Here is an 18,108-nt window from a genome sequence, read left to right as displayed (position 1 = left end):
AAATAATTGGCTGTTATTTACGGTAAACTCAGATAGGATCTCAGTGTTAGTAACAATGGTGTGGTTTATCATCCTTGCTAAGTGATTCGCAAAGTATCAGAAACGCGTCAATTCACTTCCAGGAGGTTGCAAAGCTACCACGAAACAGAGCCCACTGCTTTATGGGGTAAAATTCAGATTTTTAGAAGATAACTTAATTGATTAAGGAGGGTCAGGGAGCACGTGCGGAAGATCCAGGTGTCATACTAAGGTGATGGGCGCATCTACAGGTTTACGCCAACGCGAAGGAAGTACGGAGTAATGAATGGGGCTATCAGTGCATGGTCTATTGGTCTGTTGGGTCAAAAAAAAAATAGACATAAAGAAATTGAATAAACAATATCAAAATAGGACAAAGAGATGGTTTTATTTACGATTAAAGATAGAGTAGCTGGATTCCCCCGTACCTCGGCCCCGGGGCCGCCCCAATCCGCTCGGGATAAGGCTCCGGGACGGGTGGTCGGGAACCCGAACGGGGGTGGGGCCGGGGTGTCTGAATCCGCGCGGATCTGCAAGAAACCGGTGACACCAAACAACTTGACTTTATTTCAATATTTGCAATAATATATGTACAAAATAAACTCTGGATAAAAATACTATTATACTTTTACATCTATTTCTCTCAAACTACGATTAATTTATAGTGATTCTTATCGTGCTGAAAGACTACCGTTTCTGGCGCGAAAAGCAGGCAGTCGATCGCCCCTGTAGAATGTGTTCAACGGGTGATCAAAGGATACCTCCACCAGTGGAATCAGAAGCGTAGGAAGAGGTTTCCGTTTTTTGATGTTGTGATGAAGCGATTCGAGCTGACCCATACGATCTTGGTGTGGGGCGATCCATGGCGACCCGTATAAGTAGTACAGCGACCCACCCACTTTCTTGTTGGACCTTATTTCTCCTCCCCGACAGCTGCGAGTAACCAGTTACAATAGTTCGTGCTGTCGGATGCTCGCTGTTAATCTCCCAGTAAGCTGAGAGGGCTTGACCTGATTGATTCCAACACACATGCCTCGAACCCTAAAGTGTACTTGAAGACCCAGACTCTGGCTATCCTTAGCTCTGATACTGGCTCTAGCCTTTTCCGGACTGGTCTTTGTTAGGCACAGGCTGACTCCGACTCCTTTTAGGCACCGACTCTGAGTAACTCTCTGGATTACAGTGGCTCTTTTACAGGGAGTTCAGGGAAGGATTAAACTCATGATCTTACAGCCGGGCTCATAATCTATCAACCACTACACTAAACTACTGAACAGTATTCCAGAAGGGCTTAACCTGATTGATATTCCCAGCAAGACAATTCAAGATCCATCTACCCAGTCAACAGAGGTCAAAGCAACAATGGTGAACCTCCAGGCCGTCCAGGCGCACAATGCGGCCCTCAAATCCCTGAGCTCAGATCTCGTCGCGGTTTTTGGTACGTTTAATCTCTCCAGCATGCCAACCCGCTATTATAAAGCAAGAGGCTGCAAAATCTCCTCTCTTCAAGCCCCTACATCTCACTGATTCCTTCAGTCGGTGGCACCTCGGGCATCGCCCTGTCAACCGCCCTCGCCTTGACCCGTCACACCCCTTCACCCAAGATCTATCTCATTGGCCGCAACCAGTCCGCGGCCGATACAGCCATCGCTTCTATGAAAACCATCAATCCTTCCGCCCAGCCAACATTTCTCCAAACCGACATATCCCTCCTCAAGAATGTCGACAGCGTCTGCGCCCAGATCGCGGCACGAGAGAAAAAGGTCAACCTGCTTTTTATGACACCGGGATATCTGACGCTGAAAGGGCGAGACGAGACAATCGAAGGCCTGGACCGCAAATTTGTGCTGCATTATTACGCGCGAATGCGGTTCATCAACAACCTGCTTCCCCTCTTAAACGTAGCCGCTCAAGACTCTTCTGTCAACAACAACGCCAGAATATCCCGCGTTGTGTCTGTACTCGACCCGATGGTCTCCGTCCGTACAGGTGGCCCCGGCACGCTCGACTTCTCGGACCTCAGTCTGAAGCACAGCTTTAGCCTCCAAAAGTGCGGCTGGCATGCCAGTCTGATGGGTAATTTCTTTCTGGAGAGCATGGCCCAGCACAACCCGCAGACCTCGTTCGTCCACGCGTACCCCTCTGGCGTGGCCACGGGCGTGTTACGGGAACTACCAGCTGGACGCGTGCTGTCAGCCGTGCTGATGCCGCTATTGAGACCGTTCATGGTGCCCCTTGAGGAGAGTGGGGAGAGGCATCTGTTTGCAGCGATGAGTGGGAGATATCCTCCGAAGGCTGAGGGAGGGGATGTGGAAGGAGATGTTGCTGTTGGTAGCGATGGGACCAAGGGGAGTGGGTGTTACTGGGTGAGTTGGGACGGTGAAACGTTTCCGCCACAAAAGAAGATAGAAAAGACGAGGGCCGAGAGTGCGGTTGAGAAAGTGGTGCAGCACACAGAGGAGGTGTTCAAGCAGGTATGCGAAGAGGGCAAGACATACCCGTGAATGCCTCAGCTGGTTGAGATGAAACTACACCGTGGTCAGTTTTTGGGGCGATATAGTTGCCAGTTCAGGTTCAGAAAGCAGTGTGCATGATTCCATTTTGGGCTAATGTGGTGGATTTGTGGTCATGCCCGGGTTTCTTCTAAGTATGTTAATGGTAGTGTCTAATCTTTTTGAAGTCCTCGATGTGCATTAGAGGCACATAATATTTCTATTTTGATATATTCGAATTGCATAGAGAGTAATGAGGGTCTAATAACACTATTATATACACCCCCTACAATTTACAAGTCCAATATCACTCACACCGCACAGCATAAACCGGCTTAATCTGAAATCGCTTAACCCCATTACTCCTACACCACTTTGCAATCTCCCACCCAAACCTCTCAATTTCCCCCCACAGCTCCTCTCCCCCAGCTCTCTCCCCATCTCCCCACCGAAACTCACCCCCATCATCATCACTATCCCAGATATATCCCGTTCTCCCATCACCATCCACCTCCCACCTCCACCTCACCCTCACCCCAACAGTAGTCAGATCCGGCTCCTCCCCAACAACAACATACAGCACCTCCACCAAATTCATCCAGTCCAGAATCTCAACCAAATCCTCAGGCATCTCACGAACCATCACCTCCGACACAGCCACCGCCCCAAGCCGATACTGAAAGCACACAATCTGCCCCTCAACGTCCGCCTCATTCAGACGATCCCAGGGACCCATGCAAAAGTCGTACAACCGGTCCGACGCAATATACATTACATTCCCCGTAGAGCTGAACGTCCATGGCGGCAGTTGTCTCTGCTTGATTTCCACCGTTTTCATCTCCGCGCGGAGCCACTCGTTAGCGATTACCCGCGTCTCGCGGTTGACGGCGCGGGGGGCACGTGGTGGTAGTGGGACGTGGTCGAGGAGCTCGTGGCGCAGATCGATATCAATGTTGTAGGATGCGTTTGCGTCGTAGTTGGCGTCTCCTTCGCGGAGTTGGCGCGGACACCAGCAGTCTTTGCGGAAGGGGTATAGTGCGGGTCGGAGCTTGCCTAGGGCGAGAGACCAGACTTGGCGGCGGAGCTCGGGGGGTAGAAAGGGAAATTGTGGGAATGTAGTGGGAGGCATTTTGCGGATTGATTGTCGTTTGGATGCGTAGGGTTGGTAGTTTGGGTTATATACATGTCGGTGTTGCACTGCCCCATTGTTGCCTGTATTGTGGTGGTTGGGGTGTCTGGTAGTATGTAGATCAGGGTGGCATTGTTAAGGATTGTTATTTTTATTGTTTACTGAAGGGTGCAAGATGATAAGACAGCTCGACCTGTAGTGAATAAACACTTATAGAACAGAGACTCGTCTGTTGTATAGTTCTCTTAGCACAATTCTCAATCGCATAATATACAGCATGTGTCTGCGTACACTGATTAAAGTATATAACAGTCACAGAAACCCAAGATATACGAGATCTCCACTTTTAATACTGTCACAATTTAGGACTATAAGGCATCGTTGTGATATCTGAGTTCAATTTTATTCACTCTGTACTTCAATGTGAACTCTCTAGGCAAGGGCCTCTTGATCTGACTCTAACTTTAGCGATGGTTATTATATAGCGATTCATTGAGATATCTAGTACATACGACCATAGGGTGTGGAGAACAGGGCTCCCCGTCTACTCAGTTGCATTAAGCTAATGTTACGAATGAATATATATTTATAGATCTGTCCATGAGGAATGTCAGGATTCTCACAACCATATCTTCCTCTCTTTTTTACCGGTGTTCCTAACTTCACTTTCTTATCCTTTCTCCGCTCATCCAATTGAAGTGTAAATCCTGCTGAGAAGGCGACGCCGGCGTGCGACTGAGATTCAAATCAAGATCCAATGACAGGCGCTACAAGAAGACGATCCTTTAAATAGGCAAGAAGTTGGAGGGGCTGGACAATACGCTAGAGAGGATTGAGCTCAATTACTGGAGCTTGAGAGAGAGCTTGAGAGGAAACGTCGAAAACAAGACGACAAGTGGGATTAACTTCTTTCCTGAGCACGACTCTTTTTCTCCACGCTAGCCCATCAGTTTGATCCTGTCGTCTCTCATCTTCTTCCCCGCATCACTGGCTCCTCACGTCTTTCACCTGTCATTACCCCCATCACTGGCTCCTCACCTCTTTCACCTCTCCTACTATCAACCCATGTACTGGTCGTCGCCATACCTTGTCTGATCAAGTGCATTCTAGCAGACATCTTATCTCTTACCTTACTGCTCTGCACCCCTTTTTTCCGGTAATACCGAGAAGATGGAACGGTGGAATTGACGCTTTGAGAAGTCTACAGAAAGACCTCAACCTCTTCGGTGGAATACGAAATGTGATAGAAGATCACAAGGAAAACCCCGACCGCCGAGCAATTGATGACTTTTATTGGGACACAGAAGAGTTTGATTACATTGCTTCACTCACGGCTGAAGAGACGAAAGACTACGAAGAACGATTTCCGGTTGGCTTCTGGATATTTAAGGACGGAGTAACCGAAAAAAAAAGAAAAGAGAAATAATCGATCTGCCAGATATCGCACCTTCGCTGCTTTTGACTTCCAGGAAAGAAAGGCAAACGCTCTCTGAAAAGGACAAAGAAGTTATTGAGAAATACCTCGACCAGCCACAAAGTATCAAGGGCGAGAATACCTCCGGCGAAAACACACAGGATATGAACTCGCAGACTCCTTTTCACTACACAATCAATCAGAAGACCGGTTCTATCACTATCGGAACGTTTACCTATTCCTCAATAGAGGCAGTGAGGATAGCAGGTGCGGTCCCCAAAGGGTTCCGTTTTCCAGAGCAAGCGAGCGGCAAAATGGGCAATGAAGAGCTAGAATCCATATCTTCAGAAGAGCAAAAATATGACGAGACAACAGCTCATAAAACCAAATACTCCATAATTACCTTAAACCCGACCTATATCACGACCAGCCTTGTCCCTTGAAAAAGCCTTTGCCGTCAATCCCAAAGTGGAAAGACATCAAGTCAGATTCGATTGATGTTGGGCACGCATGGCAGTTTCCTTCAGTGATGAAGAAAGATCGCTCTGCGTGAGTGCACCACGCGTACGATCCGGTGAAACTAATCGCTATCACACAAAAGCCCTATTTCAGGTTTATGGGTGCTAATGGCAAGACGGAAAACGACGTGGGGCAGTTCATCATAGCAGAGGAGTTTAAGGGCGAATTGAAGTGCGAAATCGCGGCTTTAGGCTTGTTGAAAACAATGAAGGAAAAACAACTAAACCAGGATGCCGAAATGAGGGAGAACCTGAAGAAATTCCGCATATTACGACGTACAGGAGAATATGAGCTGATCCAGCAGTTGAACACTCAGTTTACGTCTTACGCCAAATTTTTGATAAATCCACGTGCGCAACCGTGGTCAAAGCAAGATATGGAAGACCTTAAGCATTGGGTTGATCACGAAAATCATCAAGACGAAATGGGGCAAAGCGACTTATGGAACTATGGCCGCCATGTGAGCCCTGATAATCGCCCCTCGGAGTGCTCTATGTGGCACTTACCAGCCAAGGGGTTTGCTCCCGCTTACGTTGCTAAGCACGGCAACGCTATCGACAATGCGATTAAAGCTCTTGAATCGATAATTGATACGAAACGTGCAGTAAAAGAAAGTACAACTAAGCGAAAGCTGTTCGTCGCTGAAGACGAGGACGATTCCCTTGGCGGCCACTTTGATGGTGACCCTCGGCCGGTAGATGTCGGGGCTTTCCATGAATGGGCGCTGAAACGCCATATCAATTGGTCTGTGCCAGGCAGGCGGAGTCGCGCTAGGATAAAGCAGTATCGTCTATTTGCGACTGCGAGAGAGCTCGAGCAGTGTGACGTGTCAATGATTCCGGACGGATACTTCAAGCTGGAAAGGGAGAACCTGAAACCGACTCTCAAGAACGAACCGCTATCTCTGTACCCCTAAGGAGTACCTTATGAAAAATTGCTCCAGAAAGCCGGTGGTTCTAAAGAACTACTATATTCCGATGCCGGAAGGCAAGTCCTGGCGGCCTTGGAGACGGTTTATTTCTCTAGAGAATCACCTGCCACGATAGAGATGGTATCATTGGATAGATGGCCATTGGATACCGAAACACGAAGCCTTCTGAATGTATTTTGATGAGGTTTTCCTATCATTCGACAACTTTCCCTAACTTAATCTCAACATCGATACTCAATTAGCGGCTTACAGGCGTTTCTTTGTTCTTGAAGGCGTTTCATTGCATTCTTTGGAGCTTTCCCTATCATTTGACAACATTTCCTCATTGAATTTCGCATTGATATGCGTTTAACGGCTGGTAGGCTTTTGACTAATTTTTATTCTTATTCTTATTTTTATTTTTTCATTCTCAAATACGTTTTACTACTTTGATTAGTTTCACCATTTGCTGTCCATCTATGCAGGCATAAAAGAAAGCGTGCATGTTCCAGGCCTACAAAGGAGAGCACAACCACTGGAAATTTCTTCGCTGTCAAAAATCCCTGTTGAAACCTGTAGGTCTTCTCTTCTGGCTCGTCAAAGAGTGCCTCCTGCGCATCTTCATCTTGGGTTGATTAGCCTGGTTTTTTTTTTTTTGCTTCTGGTTCTCTCAGAACTTGATCACCTTTTACTTCTGGTTTGCCTAAGGGAGGTTTTCCAATACGAGGAAAACGAGGGTGAGGTAGTGTCGTGCACTTATACTATCTTCAGCTTCATGAATCAGACGATACTACCTAAGGCGTGGTATCTCTCAAGAAAGCTTCTCCTAAAGGGCCCCCATTTTCCTTATTTCACTAGCTAGGAGATGTCACTTTGGCACCTTCCTCTGACCTCTTTATTATTTCCCCTCGGCCATCCCTCTCTCTTCCCTCGTTATCCTTCTTCTCTCCATATCTTCTTCTTTCACTTTTACTCGTTCTCTAGCACCATCTGCTTGATCATCCTTGTTGAAGAAGGTTCTTCTCTTGATTCAACGATAACATTCACCGTTGCCCTCGGCCCTGGCACGAGTGCCAACCACGTCCAACCTTCATCTGATTGATGAGGTAAGAATGACTCAATAGTGATTCTAACTAAACCTTATCCAGTACTGACTAGGACTATATTTATAGTTAGTTTTGGACGCCAAAATGTCACCATTTTCTGTTTACATCGATACCACTTGCAAAACGCCCGAGCCGGCCATAATGTTGCATTCAGATATGTCCGATGAATCGGGCTCCTCCGACGTCAAGTGCTTTCAAGAACTACCTGATGACACATATGAAGCCATCGGATCGGAGGTCAGCACTATCCGGAAGATCATAAGGCAGCAGCAGGACCTTCCCATCAAGGTGATAAAATACCTGCTTTTCACAAACGTCCCGCCAACAATTGCGGAAAGACTGTCTTCGAGCGCCACTCGACAAATGTTCAGTTATGACACTCAATCTATGATTATCAAGCTCTTGACAAGTGTCCATGAGATAGCTTCACGCGGCCTGTTTTTTGGAGTGCAAAAAGCGGTATACGATATGAGCCTGCATCGGTCGATTGATGCGTTAGGGTCTACACGCATCCGAGGTGCGTCTTCTTCAAAGCAGGCTGATGAGTCGTGGGCCCCTGTGCAATCAGTTCCAGGTCGCGATGCAAAATGGCCGACCGTTGCGGTCGAAGTTGGAGTCTCTCAGTCCTATCAAAAGTTGAAGGCAGATGCAGAATGGTGGCTCACGAATTCAAGGGGAGATGTGAAGCTTGTGATCATCGTGTCCATCAATCAAGACGCACCCAGCATCAAGTTTCAGACTGTCTTTTCCCACGTGGTCAGCTCTGCACGACATCAGCGGCTTCGCTACGTCCCAACTATACGGCAGTCCATCACGACATCCCGCTGCGGGGCACAGATTACCACCAGCCCAGAAGTACCCTTGATAATCGAGTTTGAGGAATTGTTTTGTCGCCAACCAGTCCAGCCCGAGCATAATATTGAAATCTCATCTGATCAGTTGAGAGACATCTCAAGCGACGTCTGGAGGCATCAGGGTCTATAATCTATCCTTACCTCTGTTAGTTCTCTTAGCTTTTTCAAACAATGACACTAACAATTGTTGCTACAATAATAATCCCAAGCTCCCAACACACATAGCTGGCATTAGTGTGTCTCGCGATATACTACAAGATGATAGTTCAAAAGAGTTGCTAGAATAACGTCTAGGTATCAATAGGAAGCTTTAGTTCACGGGATTGCCTATTGTAAAGGTGCATGAATCAATCAAAGCCCCTAACTCAGCAATCGCTGTCTTGCAAATAATGTCTCAGGCTGCTATCTTACATTTGCATCCTGTCTGTTTAGTCGAGTGTCTGGTGGACGGTGGGTTTCAAGATTCTTTGTGACCGTGACACTAGTAAACTAATCAAGTTTGTTCCTCGGAAATACTCTATGTATACCAAGTAATCCATGTAGGATTTGTTATCACACCAACCTACCCCGCTCATTGCCCACTTTAGGTAGACCAGAGTACAATATTAAATCTGGTATGTGCTGCTTTGGATTCATAGTTTGGAACAAAAACGAAACCACGTCTGGACAATAGTTAGATTAGTTGATGATCAATCTCAACATTTTTTTGTGATGTTCTGCAAAGATGCGGTTTTTCGGTTCAAAACTGCACCAACCACACCCAACCCAACTCTAAAAATAAGCATCAGAATCCGTACCTTTAAGTAATGTAATAAATGAAAGCGGTGGATAATCGGTTCAATCAGATTCTCGAATGACCTACGCGAAAACACGCCGCAGGCCGAGGGTGCCGGACGAGGGTGCGTCCCCACCGATCGCCAAAGGCCCAGCTTGGTGTTATTGGGGGGGAGGAACATCGCCACAGCGCCGTTTACCGCCGAATTGATTGGATGATATTATCCTGCTTGCACCCGCGCGGCTTTTCATCACACGGCTCACATAGACAGGTTTAAAGACTAGATAGACTGTTGAAACCCTTATGTAAGGGTGACCAGGCGCTTGAAGCCTTGGAAAGAACATCTCTCTTTTGTCAACCCCTCATTTCCCCATCCAACACAGCAGTTGGTAGCTTCATGAAACATGGTGAGTCCGAAGCACCAATTCGAATAAAATTAAGCTAAAATTTAGTCCAGGCTGAATCAACCCTCGAGGGTCTTCCCATCGAGCTTAAGATTCTCATCTTATTCCGAGTGCAGGACGGCGATACCCTCAAATCACTCGTGCTTGCATCACCCGGATACCACCAGGCATATCTTGCAGTGAGAAGCGAACTACTTGGATGTCTTGTAAAACGGCAATATAGTGGATTTCTTGACCTGGCAGAAGCGCTCACTGCTGTGCGGTCACAATGCGTGCATTTTAGCCTCCAGATGAAAAACGCAATTTTTTTGCTGGATAATTGGCGCCGCAGAAATGAGATTCGTGGGCTTAGTCAATCCTCATCGAATCGACTGGACGAGCCCAACGGCCTAGGGGAAATTATAAAACTACTCCATTTTCACAAAATGCTGTGCTTTTTCCTTGAGGACTTTTCAATCAATGCACCAAGGCCCCCATGGATCCAGTCTATTCAATGGGAAAACGAATGCCTGCCTTTACAATTGTTGCATTCCGAAAAGCACCGTTTCCTAAGGGCGATGTGTCGATTCCAAATCCTGAAAAATATCTTCGGGGACCCAGTCCATTGTTTCGGGCACGAAAGTTGTGATTCGTGCGGGCGCAGGAAAGTCTGGCAGTTAGGGGAAACACACGAATTAAGAGATCTCAAAAGAGCACACGGTGCTTGGTTTATTCACGAGAAGGCATATCAGTTATTCTATGGCACCATGCCCCCTTGGGAACACGAAGAAATGGGCAGCGTGTTCAGTTATCTTATTACAAAGACCAAGGCTATTTCCAAGGAGGTTACAGACGACTTACAACAGCTCAGCAAGAGTACACCATGCGAGTTTTTTTGGGATATTCTTCCTATAGAACAACGGCCACCTTCAGGTTGTGAGATTGAGAGTGAACGTGACCTTGTTCACTTCCACCAACATTTCGAGGGATTGGCTGGACTAGGGCCTGAATTTCTATATCGCGTTCTACATATGGATCAGCTTTCTCGACGTAATCTCGTTTGCATTAATACCAGGGGCTTCTGGCCGGGCCCATTCATCGGACTCAGGATCGGGCTGTCGTGGGATCATAAGTTCCCATTTATTGATCCAGCGGATCGGTATGAGTCCCAAAATTTTGAACAGCTCTGGTCTACCCTGTCCCCTCTTGAACAGCCTACTGTGGGTTGGAAGAAAGCATGGCTGCTGCCCCATAATGAGGAAGACATACTTGAGGATTCCATGGATTTCAATCGGGAGTCTGAGACGGACTGGGAATGGAGTTACGCTCTTTGGGATGAGAGAAGATTGAAGGAGTGGGAAGCACCATTGCTAGTAGAGAACAGCTAGGTTGGTGAAGCCCCTGGCATTGCTTGAATATTTAACTCTTGCTGAATATGCTTGTGTTCTATTATGATTCAAACTCAAGGTCCAACTTGAAGGTCGAATCAAGACAAGCAGTGCCTAGAATCAAGTACTTATCCTCACAATTTTCTGTCACGACAGGCATCTATCTTTGGGTTTAGTGCCTATGCACTTTCAATTTGTTAATTTCCATCAATTTGCTTTATCAACAATTGCTGCCTTACTTTCTGTCCCCCGCCCTTTAGAACCTTAGAATCCCTGCTTATCCCATATCTCCGTTGCCAGGTACTGCAGCTTCTCCGCATCCACCTCGATATCCCTCTCCCTTGGTATGCTAGCTGGTCGCAGAAACAGCTCCTCAAAGCCAATGGTAAGCGGCGCATTGGTTGGTATGATCTGGTTGTTCTTTGATTTTGAGATAATGATGCTCTGGTCGAGGTGATGGCGAGTGTTGGTCTTACTGCCGCTCACCCACTTTTCAATCCTGATTCTGGGCTGATGGCGGTCGATGCGCAAGGTGAGTACAACTTTGACATCACCCCCCGACGCTCGCATCCAGAAACGTACGTCAGATCCCAGCTTCGCTTCGGTTTCAGAATAGGCGATCTCTATCACAGCGCTGGGCCAGTCTTGCGAGCGGCTGGGGGGAAGTCGACGGGGCCGCCAGGCTTGATCGGGCTCTTTAGCACCCAGGGAAGCAAAGTGAGTAGTACTACCGAATTGTGTGAGGGAGCGCTTTAGCCCGGTGGGCTCCACGGCTTCCAGAAACACAGCATTGAAGGTCATGGAGGCGATTTCGTGAGCAGGTGATTTGGTCATTCTGACGAGTAACAACTGCATATGAGCGTCGTACGAACTCCAGGATGTCCAGGGGGTGGTTTGGTCGACAGGTTCAAGGAATTCGTTCTCAAAGATATGACTATTGACTCCAGTGAGGAGAAACCATTCACTGTAATCTCCGCTGGTATCAGTTCGATGGTGGTGTCGTTCCGTCTCAAAATCAATGAGAAACTGCTTCCTCCCCCGGTACGGATAGTGTTGGATAGAAGACGCATGTTCCTCCGAGCCAACTGGAAGGAACGCAAGATGACCCAAGAAGCCGCGACCAGGTTCATTTACGATGCTCTCGGGGTCGGTATTGGCAGTCATATTGGCTTAAAGACAACGATTTGTGTTCTCTAGATTTGGAAAATATTAATAGGATGTTGAATCTGATTATGTCCTCGGTAGATATACTGGCTATTCTAATCAAAACCCTATGATGACATCATCCTTTCGACATTATTACACCGAAGAAAAGTATATAAGGGTTGTATCTCTCATAGGGTCATTTACTTCAGATATTCAAGTAAAGACTTTATTGAAAGAACATACTAACATATTATGTTTCATGCTAGAAAACATCCCATTTGTAGAATGTATGATATCTAAAATTAGGCTTCAGGTCTTGGATGGCAGCGCCTTCAATGTATATGTATACAAAATGGTTCACATTCAGGGTATATTATTTTAATGGGTTTTATATATGGGGTCGGTTGGCTTTTGTTTTCTGTCTAACAGTGTCACACTCTCCAAGTGGGTCGAACCCATGCCCTGGAAACTATCTACTACTAGCCATAGAAATCGGCCAATCAAATTACCTAAAATTGAAAGTATAGCCCGGTAGTATTGACCCCAACGATCACTCGCCCCTATTTGCAGCTCACCTAAACTGCCTGATTCCGTTATAGCTCCACCCATTCTAGATCGTGAGAGATGGATAGGAAGTCAAATACCGAGATAATTACCGCCGTTGTATATCAAATGCCATTAGCTTCGCGTTTTGAATCCCAGTGACCAGTCTGAACTTACCCATATTTGATACAATCCAATCACGCAAAGAATTGCTTGCAGTATGTGCTGTTCCTACAATGTAAACTGGCCACAGCAAATGCATAGTACAAGCAGCTTTCAGGTAACCTGATTGCTTGCCTTGTCTCCCGCATGTATGATATATGGGACACTGTATCATATATCGTGGGACATCTCCTGTATCACCGTGTTGGACGTAAGGAGGTGCCCGTAAGATATAGGTAAGAAAAAGGTGGAGGACGGTTTGGGGGAGGGTTTCGATAGTACCTCGACAAGTGCCCGGTGGAGAGTAATGCACGCGCAGCTCTGCAAATTTCACATCTGGGCGATCTCGACGCTGGAGTATATATCGTATCGCCTCATGCACACGTCTTGTTCTTTCAGTTCGTCGGGGTCAACTAAAACTCTGTATGCAAAGTCTGATGGAAGAGATTTGACCCAGCTCTCCAAGTCTATCAAACGAGACAAGTGCTGAGACATGATGAGATACCCTTGCTCGGTCCATAATGTCTTCCTTAACCGAGGCTATTATGGCACAGGCATTGACAATCGTGTCTGCTAGTCTAGGCGCAGGTGTCTTTTGCGCTGTTTCGTAATGTCGAGCAGCGGCCATTGCGTTTATCAATGCGATTGGTACCCACCGCCCGCGCTGAAGGCAGTGGAGACCGGTCTTCCGGTGTGACCGCAATTACACCAGGGGTCATGGTCATATCGGCCTGTGAATTGGTGATTGGTGGACTTTGGCCTAATGGGATGTTTCCTGTGTTATAGATACCTCCCCCCAGGTCGCCATGAAGCGAACTAAGAGCCGTGCTTTTGTAGGGAAAAGGTTGGATCTTGCCCCGAGTCTCAGCAGTTTGGTCTTTAGAGATAAAACCGTCCTCATTTCGGTGTTCGTCACACCTGGAACCGGCCCGGACTCTGAAGGTCATTCTCATTAGGGTTATCGGGTATTACAGCAGGCTCCTTCCATTTCACGTCACCTTGACCTCACCATCCCTCCCACCTTCCTTCCCACTTTCTCTTCCCCACCTGTCAACCCACCCTTTTGTTTCTATCAGTTAACAAAATCTTTTATTGATCTGTATACCTGCATCATCTGGTCCTTTTCAGCACTTATGACAAAACCACCGGCCATCTTGATCTATACCAACAATTCTAGCGTATTTCTGGGACCGGACTTGCGGCAGCAAAGAAGACGAATGCGAGAACTCTTTATATCTCTGATTTTAATATCTTCAAGCCCTTTGATCGGAAATTTCTTGCTCCCAAACAATGTCTCTTGAAGCCCTAGATCATATATCCTCGCAATCACTGCCCTCGGGGCTGGGGGCTTGCACGGAGGAGTAGATCAGCTACTTAGAAGAAGGGGCACTTTTACTCTCCAGGCCTAATTTAGAAACACTGCACCCTATCATCAAACAGCAGAGCCGCTCGTCTCTACACCCCTCCTCCTTATCGTTGAACGGCGGGTCTCGGCTCTATTTAGACCGCCGCCGAGGTCAGTATCAAGTGGCCTATCCACCTCGTCAGCGTCCATAGAGACCCAAGGCTTTACATCAGATGCCGCTCAAACGTTTGATATCCCAATGCGTGAAGAGAGCACTAAAGTCCTCGAATATATTAGTTTTGAGCCAATGACGGTGAATATGATTTATGGTCGTTACCTGGGACGGCCAGTCCCAGAAACTATCCCCGACGACCTTTTTGAATATGTGTGTGGACAATTTTTACCTCTTCAATTTCCGGAGTACGATTAGATGAACGACGACGAAGCTCTTGCGCAAGTCTCAATGTCGACACCAGGAACGCAACACTTGATCCTGAATTCTCCCAGATACGTGGCACCCAGACTCTCTGGTACTGGGTAATCCTAGTGCTAATGTTGAGATCCTTACTGGGGAATGGATTGTTCAAAATTGAGACTTGGGTGAACCGGATGGTGATCAACAACCAACTCGTTGCTTATCATTTCGGTATATAAATGACATGGGAAACGAGCATGTTTTTAGTGGAATGAGAAGTGACTGGAAAATGAAGTGATGAGGAGACCATGTTCAGATGAGTGCAGGTCTAAACGTGTCCGAGGTGCGTCTTCATCAAAGCAGGCTGATGAGTCGTGGGCCCCTAAGCAATCACTCTCAGGTCGCGATGCAAAATGGCCGACCGTTACGGTCAATGTTAGTCTCTCAGTCCTATCAAAAGTTAAAGGCAGATGCAGAATGGTGGCTCACGAACTCGAGGGAAGTTGTAAAGCTTGTGATCATCATGTCCATTAATCAAGACACACCCAGTATCAAGTTTGAGACTATCTTTTACCACATAGTCAGCTCTGCACGACACCAGCGGCTTCGCTACGTCCCAACTATACAGCAGTCCATCATGACATTCCGCTGCAGCACACAAATTACTACCAGTCCAGCCCGAGCATAACATTAAGATCTCATCCAATCAGTTGAGAGACATCTCAAGCGACGTCTGGGCGGAGCAGGGTCTATAAGTTAGCCTTACCTCTGTTAGCTTTCTAAGCTTTATCAAACAATGACACAGTAACAATTATTGCTACAAGAATCATCCCAAGCACTCAATACACATACCTGGCATTAGTGCGCCTCGCCAAGCATAACATTTAGTATCTTTTACGTTTATAAGCTAAGAGATGGCGCCGTCCCTATTAAAGTTGGCCAGAAGACTTGACAATGCTCCTGATTTATTTCTAGATTGGATCACAGATACAGTGATATAGAATACTGAGGTGATCATAAAATTATTTTCGAGTGTCACTAGACAGGCAAAGAAAATGGTTAAAGGAAGACCGGCCCAGGGTACGATTGATTTTCTTTCTATCTCTTTTTCATCATATTAGTCTCTCATAACCTTCTTTGAGTGTGATTTTCTAGCCTACGTGACTGTTGGAAACGGAATTTCTACCTCCTCTAGATACTTCTGCGCGGATGATCAAGCCTACGTCAAGGATGAATTGGTTCGGGCAAACACGAAATTTTAATATTTACATTTACTATAGAAACCGAGAGTCGCGAGGCACAACGTTTCATGATATACACAGAATTTGATTGGCTATAACTATACGATGCTATCCTCCCGGATCAAATCCGCCGCCTTCTCCGCAACAGCGTAGACGGTAGTCTGGATGTTGCCGCGCGGGATTAGCGGAATGATGCTGGCGTCGACGACGCGAAGTTTCGAGCACCCATACACCTTCAATCGAGAATCCACGACACCTCCAATCTCCTTCGGCATCATGGCCGCCGTGCCGACCACGTGGTAGTGCGCGAGGATGCGATCGCGCGTCAGCTCGCGCGCCACCTCCATACCGGATGGCCGCTCGTGATGGTGGAGCCGTCTTCCGTTGGGCTTCAGCAGTGACGCCATGGGCTCCGTCGCTGCAAGCGTCTCGAGCCACTGGACGTGTCTCGCTTGCAGCTCGAGATCCAGCGGGTGCGACAGCATCTTGGGATCGAACGTCGGCAGGGCCGCTGGGTCGGGGGAGTTCAGGTGGACGAAGCCGCGCGAGAAGGGGCGGTTCAAAACGGCTACCATACTCACATAGTTCTCGGGCTCCGACATGCCGAAAACCCCCTGGAGACTCGGACCCTTCTCCGGCGTGACCTGGAATGGCGCGATGGTGTACTGCCCCGACGCTTCGTTCTGATCTTCCAGCATCTTTTGGAGGATCTGGTACTGCGCCTCGTGGCGCGGAGGCACACTCGCCAGGTGTTCCTGGATAAGAGGCTGCACGTCGGCCTTTGTTTCCTCAGGAAGGGACATGTACGCCGACGCCAAGGTACACAGCCCCAAGGGTCCTGCGCCCGACGTCGTCCAGGCGTCCATGGCGAGTTTGGCGACCTCGGGGTTGCGTAGGGCTTCGGCGGTCACCTGACCATCGGCCACCTCCCAGCTGAACGGCACGAAGCCGTGCTCCTGGAGGTTCTCTCCCACGTTGGAGTTGTGGACGACAGGCTCGATGTTGTGCGCTTTGAGACGGTCGGCATCTCCGATTCCCGAGAGCTCGAGCAAATGCGGCGTTTTGATGGCCCCAGCGGCCAGGATCACCTCGGTGGTCGCCGACACCGTACGCTGCTCTCCGTCACACCCGACAAATCGAATGCCCGTGGCCTGGCATTCCCCATCACCTCCCTTCTCCACGAGAATCTTCTCGACCAGCGCTTCGGTCACGACGCGAAGGTTCGGGCGTTGGGCAACCTCGGAGTTGTAGTAGGTCACACCGGTATGGCTACGTGTTCGCTGCGTCCCGTGGATGCTCCCCGGGTGGCAGAAAGCGCCCGTCGCTTCGCCAGACATGGGGTCCCCGGTCAGCGGGTAGTTGAGATTCTCAAACACCTTGGGCCAGGCGGCGTTGAATGCCGGGAAAGGGCCGTCGCCAAACGAGACATGGAGCGGACCAGTCTCTCCCTGGACAGCCGGGTCGATGTATCCCAGGGACAGCTCGTCCCGGGTGGCATCGGACGGCGGGGTGAAGGTCTGGGATTTCCGCAGATACTGCGACAGCGATGCCCAGTTCCATCCCGCGCTACCAAGTTTTTCCCATGCGTCGATGTCGCTACGGCTGGGGTAGATGACCATGCCCATGTTGATGGCCGAGGAGCCGCCCAGGGTGCGACCACGAGGTTCCGCAATGCAGCGGCCATTCAGGGCTTCCTAGCGGGGCTTAGTCAGTGTGAGTCTAAGAATACAGAGTATGAGAGACATACTTGAGGGGGGCTGGTGATACACCAGTCGAAGTCTGGGTTGCCATACGTGCCAACAGCGAGGCCGGGGGCGGCAATCCTGGGGTCCTCGACGCGGTTGCTGCCGGCCTCAAGCACGAGCACTCGCACATTAGGATTCTCGGTCAGACGGTTGGCAACGACTAGCCCAGACGTTCCTCCACCGACGATAACATAGTCGTAGGAGGCGGAGAGGTCCGTTACAGATGATACGTCCGTTGCAGCCATGGTTGTGGTTTATTTTGCTGCTCGATAATTCAGTGCGAGAGCCCCTCTATAAGCTAAAGCCAACGAGCCGGGGGGGTGAGGTGGGGGGAGATAGTCCCGACAGCCGACCCCCCCACTTCCCCTATAATGGAATCATATTTTCCTTGTTCGTTGTTCCCCGGCGGCGTGGACAATTGCAATAAGGAGTGGCCCGCGGGTTGAAGGTATCCGTGGTGGGGTCCAGAGGCAGTCACCAGGCAAAAGATCGTGGACATGTTCCACAGATGATGGCAATAACC

The 18,108-nt window shown here is 48.4% G+C and overlaps 10 protein-coding genes across 10 annotated transcripts; 5 read left to right on the top strand and 5 right to left on the bottom strand.

Annotated features, from left to right (window-relative positions):
• Window positions 1-943: 943 nt before the first annotated feature.
• Window positions 944-2,731, top strand: BDW47DRAFT_102087 (uncharacterized protein). Its single transcript, XM_024811784.1, has 2 exons — window positions 944-1,456; window positions 1,555-2,731. The coding sequence occupies exons 1-2, from the start codon at window positions 1,381-1,383 to the stop codon at window positions 2,520-2,522; spliced, it is 1,044 nt and encodes a 347-aa protein (XP_024674022.1). The 5' UTR covers window positions 944-1,380; the 3' UTR covers window positions 2,523-2,731.
• An 86-nt stretch (window positions 2,732-2,817) lies between these two features.
• On the bottom strand, window positions 2,818-3,639 carry BDW47DRAFT_123952 (2EXR domain-containing protein; the record flags this gene model as incomplete). Its single annotated transcript, XM_024816155.1, has 1 exon — window positions 2,818-3,639. The coding sequence occupies one exon, from the start codon at window positions 3,637-3,639 to the stop codon at window positions 2,818-2,820; it is 822 nt and encodes a 273-aa protein (XP_024674021.1).
• A 2,030-nt stretch (window positions 3,640-5,669) lies between these two features.
• Window positions 5,670-6,488, top strand: BDW47DRAFT_123951 (uncharacterized protein; the record flags this gene model as incomplete). Its single annotated transcript, XM_024816154.1, has 1 exon — window positions 5,670-6,488. One exon carries the CDS (start codon window positions 5,670-5,672, stop codon window positions 6,486-6,488), a length of 819 nt encoding a protein of 272 aa, XP_024674020.1.
• A 1,218-nt stretch (window positions 6,489-7,706) lies between these two features.
• On the top strand, window positions 7,707-8,621 carry BDW47DRAFT_102084 (uncharacterized protein). The gene has a single exon (XM_024811783.1). It carries the CDS (start codon window positions 7,730-7,732, stop codon window positions 8,570-8,572), a length of 843 nt encoding a protein of 280 aa, XP_024674019.1. The 5' UTR covers window positions 7,707-7,729; the 3' UTR covers window positions 8,573-8,621.
• Window positions 8,622-9,527: 906 nt separating this feature from the next.
• On the top strand, window positions 9,528-11,120 carry BDW47DRAFT_5007 (uncharacterized protein). Its single transcript, XM_024819177.1, has 2 exons — window positions 9,528-9,624; window positions 9,675-11,120. The coding sequence occupies exons 1-2, from the start codon at window positions 9,622-9,624 to the stop codon at window positions 10,986-10,988; spliced, it is 1,317 nt and encodes a 438-aa protein (XP_024674018.1). The 5' UTR covers window positions 9,528-9,621; the 3' UTR covers window positions 10,989-11,120.
• Window positions 11,121-11,252: 132 nt separating this feature from the next.
• BDW47DRAFT_123950 (uncharacterized protein) lies at window positions 11,253-12,152 on the bottom strand (the record flags this gene model as incomplete). The annotated part of the gene is made up of 1 exon (XM_024816153.1): window positions 11,253-12,152. One exon carries the CDS (start codon window positions 12,150-12,152, stop codon window positions 11,253-11,255), a length of 900 nt encoding a protein of 299 aa, XP_024674017.1.
• Window positions 12,153-12,584: 432 nt separating this feature from the next.
• Window positions 12,585-13,062, bottom strand: BDW47DRAFT_102081 (uncharacterized protein). The gene is made up of 2 exons (XM_024811782.1): window positions 12,855-13,062; window positions 12,585-12,799 (listed from the first exon to the last, which is right to left on the bottom strand). Exons 1-2 carry the CDS (start codon window positions 13,012-13,014, stop codon window positions 12,771-12,773), a joined length of 189 nt encoding a protein of 62 aa, XP_024674016.1. The 5' UTR covers window positions 13,015-13,062; the 3' UTR covers window positions 12,585-12,770.
• An 11-nt stretch (window positions 13,063-13,073) lies between these two features.
• Window positions 13,074-13,656, bottom strand: BDW47DRAFT_102080 (uncharacterized protein). The gene has a single exon (XM_024811781.1). The coding sequence runs from the start codon at window positions 13,465-13,467 to the stop codon at window positions 13,249-13,251; it is 219 nt and encodes a 72-aa protein (XP_024674015.1). The 5' UTR covers window positions 13,468-13,656; the 3' UTR covers window positions 13,074-13,248.
• A 349-nt stretch (window positions 13,657-14,005) lies between these two features.
• On the top strand, window positions 14,006-15,046 carry BDW47DRAFT_102079 (uncharacterized protein). Its single transcript, XM_024811780.1, has one exon. It carries the CDS (start codon window positions 14,444-14,446, stop codon window positions 14,612-14,614), a length of 171 nt encoding a protein of 56 aa, XP_024674014.1. The 5' UTR covers window positions 14,006-14,443; the 3' UTR covers window positions 14,615-15,046.
• Window positions 15,047-15,938: 892 nt separating this feature from the next.
• BDW47DRAFT_130476 (GMC family oxidoreductase) lies at window positions 15,939-18,100 on the bottom strand (the record flags this gene model as incomplete). Its single annotated transcript, XM_024817112.1, has 2 exons — window positions 17,588-18,100; window positions 15,939-17,534 (listed from the first exon to the last, which is right to left on the bottom strand). Exons 1-2 carry the CDS (start codon window positions 17,828-17,830, stop codon window positions 15,939-15,941), a joined length of 1,839 nt encoding a protein of 612 aa, XP_024674013.1. The 5' UTR covers window positions 17,831-18,100.
• Window positions 18,101-18,108: the final 8 nt, after the last annotated feature.

This window comes from Aspergillus candidus (assembly GCF_002847045.1).
Source record: "Aspergillus candidus strain CBS 102.13 unplaced genomic scaffold BDW47scaffold_10, whole genome shotgun sequence".
NCBI lineage: Eukaryota > Fungi > Ascomycota > Eurotiomycetes > Eurotiales > Aspergillaceae > Aspergillus > Aspergillus candidus.
This window is presented reverse-complemented; position numbering and strand designations above follow the sequence as displayed.

Coding starts and splice junctions, on each gene's coding strand:
- BDW47DRAFT_102087 (XM_024811784.1), top strand. CDS start 1,381: ATGGTGAACCTCCAGGCCGTCCAGGCGCACAATGCGGCCCTCAAATCC. Junction 1,457..1,554: donor AGATCTCGTCGCGGTTTTTG/GTACGTTTAATC, acceptor TGATTCCTTCAG/TCGGTGGCACCTCGGGCATC.
- BDW47DRAFT_102084 (XM_024811783.1), top strand. CDS start 7,730: ATGTTGCATTCAGATATGTCCGATGAATCGGGCTCCTCCGACGTCAAG.
- BDW47DRAFT_102081 (XM_024811782.1), bottom strand. CDS start 13,014: ATGATACAGTGTCCCATATATCATACATGCGGGAGACAAGGCAAGCAA. Junction 12,800..12,854: donor TTGGATTGTATCAAATATGG/GTAAGTTCAGAC, acceptor GGCATTTGATAT/ACAACGGCGGTAATTATCTC.
- BDW47DRAFT_102080 (XM_024811781.1), bottom strand. CDS start 13,467: ATGGCCGCTGCTCGACATTACGAAACAGCGCAAAAGACACCTGCGCCT.
- BDW47DRAFT_102079 (XM_024811780.1), top strand. CDS start 14,444: ATGCGTGAAGAGAGCACTAAAGTCCTCGAATATATTAGTTTTGAGCCA.